Source organism: Paramormyrops kingsleyae, chromosome 14 (genome assembly GCF_048594095.1).
Source record: "Paramormyrops kingsleyae isolate MSU_618 chromosome 14, PKINGS_0.4, whole genome shotgun sequence".
Classification (NCBI taxonomy): Eukaryota; Metazoa; Chordata; class Actinopteri; order Osteoglossiformes; family Mormyridae; genus Paramormyrops; species Paramormyrops kingsleyae.
Window position 1 is genome coordinate 20,190,661 of NC_132810.1, and position 8,156 is coordinate 20,198,816.

The window sequence follows — 8,156 nt, forward strand, 5'->3', positions numbered from 1 at the left end:
TCCAGGATCTCATCACCATGGCGCTAAAAATCTCTCTGACACCCCAGAATTGGCTGCTGGGGGCCATGGAAGCTTTTGTTTGTGTGGAATGTCACTCCGGGAGAGTGGAGAGCAGAACTACGTGAAGGCAAAACAACTATCCGATTGCTAGTTTCCCAAGAACCTAGAACACAAATGGATCTTTTCAGAACAAGCTGCCGTTGTTCAACAAAATGGTGGAGCTCGGACTACGGGTCCAAGTACAAGCAGGGGGGGGGGGCTTTGGGGGGGGCGACGATGGTTAGCTTGGAGTAAGTCCAAATTTCAGTTGACAAATAAAATCACCTTGACAAGCTTTGCATGAAAACCTTGCTGTCATCCATGTTCCACAAATAACTTAATGTCCTTTCCTCCTTCTTCTTCAGGCTGGAGAGATCCAAGAGATTCTAACATTCTCTTTATTCATATTATTTCAGATGCTTGAGCTGCCTGAGCCTTTGATACCAATGTGGCATTATATGGCCACTATATTATTTTGTAGGAAAAAAACACTATTTTTAATGAGGCATGTTATATTCGTAAGAAAGGTAAAAGTTAATAGTTGCAGGATTGTGTCATAATACTACTGCAATAATGACTTTTTCAGGCCTTCATGAAATCTAGCTGCAAATTTAGTTAATTTGCTCCACCCCAGTAAGATTAGGTGGACAGCTGTTTGTCTGGTTGGCAGGTGTGTATTTCCCTGCACATATCAATTCGTGCAATTACCTGCACTTTCTTCAAGTGATGTATGAGACGTACTCATGCAAACAACCAAAAGGACATGAACAATGTGTGGTGATCATCTTTATCATGCTAGAAATCTTGTTCAATGCCCAGACCATGACCTAGACTAACAGTACAGAGACACAGACCAAAACCATGTTTCTTGATAATGCAAATAAGAACACAACCATAACTACTAATACAGTATATATGAGTTAGAATCAGAATACTTTATTAATCCCTGGGGGAAGTTTGGTTTTGTTACAGTTGCTCCAGCCAAGAATACAAGTATTGCGAGATTAGGGAGGTATGTAGACAAATAACAAAAAAATAAAATAAAATACAATTAGATAGATAGATAGATAGATAGACAGATAGATGGATGAACACAGCATATTATTATTATTATTACTTAAGTAATTATTGTACAGTTATTTCAGTGGTCATTATATTACACAGTTAAAATAATAATGGAACAAGTGATGGGTATCATAAGATACTGTTATAGTGGATTAACAGGAATAAAACTGGAACTACATGCAGACATTAAGTAATGTGATAACAGCTGAAATGCTACATTTAAAAAGCAAATACTATTTTTTTATGTTCAAATCACATGCCATATAAATTATATGCTCAAAGTTTACCAAAATTAACACATACTGTAGTATGGGGACAATACATTGTTTGGTTTCATACAATGTAGGTAATCACATATGTAGATTACATTGATTATTTGTACAGTACATACTTGTACCGAGTATTAGAAACATAACTGCTAATAGTAAGCCGATTCACCTATCAAAAAGCTCATTAACAATGATTGGTTAATACTTCAAGAGTTACGTTAGTTATAGTTAGTTGCCACTTCAAAAGGCACATCACTTATACATAGTTGCTTTGGTTACATAGTTGCTTTGGTTACCCCATTAGTTACCCTATCCCAAAACGATCATGTGACCGCCCCCTCCCCCATGCACCTGTCTTGTCCCAGCTCACCCTGCACTGTTTGACCTCGTACTTCCTCCCTCAAAGTTTGTCACAAGCCCACCCATGGTTCAAACTATTCCCAGTAGCTAAATACCATTGTTACTACTATTATCCTAAGCATATATGTTCCCTTATTCATATAATATCATCTGCATTAGCACATCCTGACATATTGCAATTTATGATCAATAGGTTTCCTTCAGAGTAACTCGCCAGTAGAGTTTGGTCCCATTCCTTGGAGGTCCTACGTCTTCTTTAACCTCAAACAGCTATTCTCGTCTTGACAGACTCTTGAAGTAGCCACAGGTTTCCTGTAAGCTCTGTTTGATAGCCCACTTCCCCCAATATGACCCGGAATTCTCCTCATGCCTAAGACCTAAGACAGTGACAGCTACCCAACATGCATGTCTTCTCAGACCCGTAACAGTTTTCCTTCCACACTCTCTAACGGAGTGACAAAGCAAGGGGAGTAAAAACCAGAGCGGTGCTGAATTTCCTCTAATCCCAAAGACATGCTGTAGGCCTCTACTAGGTAGTTTTTTGAAACAAACATAGACAATTTTTATATTAGCTGAGGGGTCTGGGGTGCATTTCATTTATCTAACATTCATTTCAGTACCTCTCAGACAGAATATGATCAAAAAAGAAGGGAGATGAGGGTGATCCACTTCTCCTGTGGAGTGAATCACGAGTAAGATGAGGAGCGGTTGCGATGGTGCATATGATTCTATACCCGCCATCTCCTTCAATCTTGTACTTACATTTCTCTCTTGGGACAACTGAAATTGCATAGTCCCCATACACACAGACCTGTGATTGTCTGTTTAAGTCTTTTTCAGCATAATACTTTAGAAGGAAACTTCGAAGTACTGGGGTCAAAGGGCAACCATGGCACAGCAGCTTGTGTTGTGGTCTAGAAGGGTCATTCTTGAGGATGTTCTTTAGGGCTTTTAAATACTTCTCGCAATCATTTGTAACAACATTTTCAAGACTGTTCTCAATAAGTTGCCAATAAACTGCTACTGTTTCACGCTGAATGAAGTGGTAATACATTGCCAGGTATTTCTCGTTGTCAGGCTGTAGAGGTTTTTCTGGTTGCTTGGACTCCAGGCACATTTCCAGGCGCCTGGCAAGAATCGTTGCTAAAATGACATAATTCACATTGAAGAAATGGAATATCTGCCAAGGGAGTGAGAATTTATTGTCTGAAGATTTGCGAATGTTGCTGTTATCAAATGCATTGTCCTTAAGAAAGCTTCCAAGGTCATCATATTCTGGGTCTGTTGTAAAGTCTGCCATGTTGAAATAACGGAAGGTCTGCTTTGGAATGGATTTGTTAAATTGATGACTTTGACAGTCAAATGATCCATCAGTGATCTTGTTGTAGAGGCTCTGTAAATCTATACAATAGTTTGACTTGTAGGAAGTAACAGGTCTTCCATTAGGTCTTGGTGTGTCCGACATCTGTAGAGATTTGATAGCCTCAATAATATCATCATCCTTAATCCACTGTAGACTAAAAGACAAATTCCCCATACAAACACTGACAGAGGTTTCATAGTCTGGTCTATGCTGGTCTTCACTGTCAAGGTTTGGATCCTTTCTAATGACTTCCATATTCAACTGAAGGCTGATAGGAAGATGGTCATCAGAAGGAATGTCCTCAATTTCGCATTTCTGCACACGCCACAGACACTCCTCTGGCAGGAAGAAATAGTCGATCCTTGAAGTGTTCTTTTTACAATGGAAAGTATAGAAGCGATTGTTTTCGATTCTTCTCCTCCAGACGTCCACCAGCTGAAGAGATCTAATGAATGTTTTAAGATGAGGCAATAATTTCAAATGATCCTGATTGGGTGTTGGAGACGTTTTGTCTATGTAAGGGTTGAGTACAGTGTTGAAGTCTCCTCCAATCACTAACATCCCGCTGGCATGTTCCTGCAAAACTGATGATAGTTCCCTCAGAATATCTGTGTCTGTCTGATGGTTGTACACACTCACCAGAGTGTACGGCTGACCTTCAATCTCACAAATCAGAACTAAGTAACCTCCATCATTATGTTTAATCTCTCCCTTCAGACTAAAATGTACCTTTCTGTTTACCAATGTTGCCACTCCTCTTCTTGCGGTGTCATATGTTGTGTAATGTAAATGCCAGTCTGTAAATCTCTGAATAAGCTTTTCATTGCCTTCACCAATGTGGGTTTCTTGAAAGAAAACAACATCCACCTCATCCATTTTCTTGGACATGAGTTCCTTCTTTTCTTTTCCTTCTTTTAATGCACTTGCTAGGCCATTTAGGTTCCAGCTGAGGAAACTAAGTACTTTTGGAGCTGTGACAGCCATGGTTGGATAGACAGTAGCCATGAGCAGCAAAAACTGGCTGCAGGCTGTAGTATCTTTAAAAAAGAAATAAAAGACAGACAGAAGGTCTCTCACACAAATATATATGTGAAGTAACTCGGAAGTTAAGGCTTTGCTCAAGCACGCGGTGCAGGTAGTAGAAGAGTAGTGGTATCAACCTAAAATCCAGTCCTTTGTTTGAGGCAAAGTACAATAAGATATCACCATGCAGATAAAACAATGTGATTCTTTTAAAGAAATGGGCAGAGCATTTCCATGAAAAATTTTCTATATATTGGCTTTGCCCATCCTCCCTGAAAAAAAGAGAGTAGTCATTGGTCAGTGTAAATATGTAACCCAGTCCCTGTATTCAGAATACACATCTGCACATATTGCCCTTGAAAAAAACCCATTCAGTACTCTGAATAAATACTTACCATTATGTCAACGTAACCTTTCATTTAAGGGAGAGATTTTTAAGTGCAACGTCACTTACAGCGTTGGACACCGGAAGCTGATTGGTTGACATCGATGTCTCGAGAATCGATTATTCCCTCCATGCGGCAGCTGCTTGCCTGCGGCATGAGAGAAAGTGGTGTCCTTTATAAAAACAATACTGCACAAATGCTTCAAAATATTGCATTAATCAGAACGGGGGAGAACCTACAAATAAAATAAAAAACTAACAAACTGAACCCACCTCCCCAGATTGTATTATTAGACCATTTTATTTTTATTTTTATTTTTTTTCTATAAAACACCTGCATGCACCAGTACTGTATGTGTGCATGTCATTGATATAGGAACAAGCAATGGCAAAAATGCCGAATGAAAAGTTGCATTACTGTCGTAACATAACAGAATGTCCAATGTGCTTCATTATTGACTACCAAGGACTATTCCAGAGTGCTTTTTAGGGAAAAAATGTTAGATTTACATGTAAATGAACCTGCAGTGTCGACACTTATCATCGTCATGAACCAAAGTTGTGATATTCTGTGACTTTGGCATATTAGAGAGGTGTGTGGATTCCAGGGGCAACAGAAATACCCCCCCATCAGCACCACCACCTTCCCAATTAATAAACAAATTAAATAATCAACAGCGCGTTCCTTATCTTTCATTATGAATCCACGTGTGGATGAAGCCAATTCGGTGCGTATGGGACATAACATATACCTAACAAAGATTTTACTTATATATCAGACAAAATCATTTTGTCATATGGATCTGTTATTTTTTCGTTAAGTGATGTTTAGTTGTGAAAATGAACAATTATCAATGTTAGTCTTATTTCAAATGATAGCACCTTTTCTTTATTTGAAAATTGTGTTAAACTGTTTCTTACATCTGTGCTGCATGTGCTGCATGTGTAACCATTGCTATGTTATGATATACAACGCACCCCAATCACCCCACAAGTATTGAATGATTAGAGTACATATTGCTTAACAGCATCTTCATCATTTTAGAGGCATGGGGTCCGAACAGTGGCGGCCACTAGCGGTATGAGCAGGAAATAGCGATGAGACAGGTAGAAGCGGCTCGGACTAGTGACGTGGTTATCCGTTACTTTTGAATAATCGTTACTACCGAGTACTCGTCCAGTATTCGTTACTTAATACTCGTTACCCAATACTCGTTACTACTTGGGTTGGGTATGCATACAATAATGAATGCTGCTACCTATACTGTACCATATAGTCCGTAAGCCTACAGAGCTTAGCAGCATCGCGTTAGTGTGAGTAATTTGACGCATGATGCTATTGTTGGTTGTAAGAACTGCAATCATGATTGCTTTCTCAAAATTGAGAGCCTATATAAAAAATATGACCTACTGAATAAAGATAAGAAAGAAAAATCGGAATGTTGTCATTTCTATTATGAATATTTATGCAATAGGTCTATTCTAACAGTAGGCCTACGTAACTATAGGCTTATCATGCAGTCAGTCAACTCAAAAGTCAATGTGATGTCAAGCACGAACAAAGATTGTGGTTCTTGTTAAGGAACATGATCATTTGCACTTTTTCAGCTGACAGCCGGCCAAGGCTCTCGTTAATTAGCTGGCCACTCTTACAAAATATCCGTTCACTGGGCACAGACGTCATTAAGACATACAGTACGTATATCTTCTGTTGTTAGAACGGCGATGAGCGACTAATTACCCCGGCCAGTAAGTGCAGTGACCCAGCCCCCCCCCCCCCCCATCAGATTTGTATGTGGGTCATACAACATGCAGGCAATGGGCGCAAACAACATCGTCTGCAAGACGAGTATCGATTGGGCGGTTTGATCAGTCATTTCGTTACTGTCAGCAACGAATCCTTGAACGGCTGAATACTCGTAACGATTAGTTACAGCCTGGTATTCGTTACTTACTTACTCGCTACTACTCAAATCTACACCACTAGCTCAGACCAGTCTTACGAAAGTATGTCTTACGGAAGGTATACTTAACTAAGGACGTTTCAGGAACCGCGTCGGAACGTTATGGTACGACTTAAGGTAGAACTTACGAATGACAGCGTTAAGAAGGCTTCAGGAAACGCACCACAGAATGGATTATGATTTTTTTTTTGCAGTTTTTTTGTACTGTAAAATTGATAGGCTATCAACCACTTAATGTCAGAGTGTTCAACATTCTCCTTACTTTAACTGCCATTGTATAAAATTCAGACTGTGATACACTTCCAGAAAATGGAGTGCACCCATTGCAAAACCTTATTTCTATTAGATTACAAATTGTTATAATATAATATAATATTATAATAAAATTAAAGTTCTACTATCACTGTCGAAGTTTCAACCTTCACGTTCAGACTGTAAAAATGACTAAATGACTATGGGAGTTAATTTTGACATTTTGCTGAGCAGGGTTTAGATTTATTTAATTAAATATCAACCTCTATAGGTGCAGCCCACCTGTAAGTAAAAACTTTTTTTTAGATCTTCTCTGAATTAATAAAAAATACTAATTTTTAAAATTAATATTTTTAATCTCAAATGAAAAGGCTAAAGGACAATGTATGCAATGAAACATTCCTATATCTGTATCTTACTTAGAGAGAATGAGCAATACGTTTGGTGTTAACGCGGTGTCTCATTACCGAACTTCACTGGTTGCTTCGCCGCCTAGAGTCGCACAGAAACCATCTACTGAGCATTACATAGGACAGAAAAGCGCTTCCATGAGGTCACATGATTTAGAGGAAACGGAAGCATATAAAAAGAACCCATAAATAACGCCAGCAGGCTTTGCACTGCAATAGTTAAACATGGGTGGTTTTCCAGAAATCGATCGATCTTAGCGAATAACTAACAAGATAACGAACGACGTAAATAAAGAACGAGTGAGGTCTACGTGTATCGTGAGTGGAACGATGCCTTAGAGTTGACAGCCCTGTCAGCGCTGTGTATAACTAAAGTTACCTGGTTAGATAGATTTTGTGCTATAATTCACTTAAATTAGTCATACTGTACACAACCGTAAACAACATGCAACAATTTTTGTTACCCAAATCAAAGCTTCCTACCAGCAATTCAGCTACAGCTGCTCGGGACCGGTGCCTTCGAACCATGTGGGCGGCTACTGCGGGCAGTCCCGGAAGTAATGCTGGCCTGCCCACTTCGCAACAACGCAGTGCGGGTCGCTTCCACCTTTGTTTGCAAAGACAGTTTGTTTATGTTTTGGTAATTATCTTTTAAAACTTTTTCTATTTAAGGAGTATCCATTCCACTATATTACTGTTCATGTTACATGTTCTGCTCATGTACTTATATACCAGTTCATGAGTTTGAATTCCAGATTTGCCTTTAATATGCCAGTAGATAAACTGATGATTATGTTAAGTTTATGTTTGGTTAGCAGACACATCTATCCAATGCACCTTACAGAAATCACATAATAATAATAATAATAATAATAATAATAATAATAATAATAATAATGATAATAATAATAATAATAATTTGTTTTCCTGATTAGAGAGATGACCATGACAGCATAATGTAGAGTTCATAAATAGTTCAAACATAAAATGAAAGTGCCCGTGCGCCTCTCCACTGTTTCTCTGGTG

General features: G+C 38.8%; 1 protein-coding gene across 2 annotated transcripts; it reads right to left on the minus strand.

The window, feature by feature from the left end:
* Positions 1–953: 953 nt before the first annotated feature.
* On the minus strand, positions 954–7,732 carry LOC111857879 (uncharacterized). Of its 2 annotated transcripts, none has more exons than XM_023839098.2 (3): positions 7,614–7,732; positions 4,574–4,652; positions 954–4,391 (listed from the first exon to the last, which is right to left on the minus strand). In XM_023839098.2, exon 3 carries the CDS (start codon positions 4,099–4,101, stop codon positions 2,347–2,349), a length of 1,755 nt encoding a protein of 584 aa, XP_023694866.1. In that variant the 5' UTR covers positions 4,102–4,391; positions 4,574–4,652; positions 7,614–7,732; the 3' UTR covers positions 954–2,346. The 2 variants fall into 2 exon arrangements, with proteins under 2 accessions (XP_023694866.1, XP_023694865.1); XM_023839097.2 differs by having other exon boundaries at positions 4,515–4,652.
* Positions 7,733–8,156: the final 424 nt, after the last annotated feature.

What these genes read in the sequence shown, in the direction of transcription:
- LOC111857879 (XM_023839098.2), bottom strand. Translation starts at nt 4,101, where the DNA reads ATGGCTACTGTCTATCCAACCATGGCTGTCACAGCTCCAAAAGTACTT.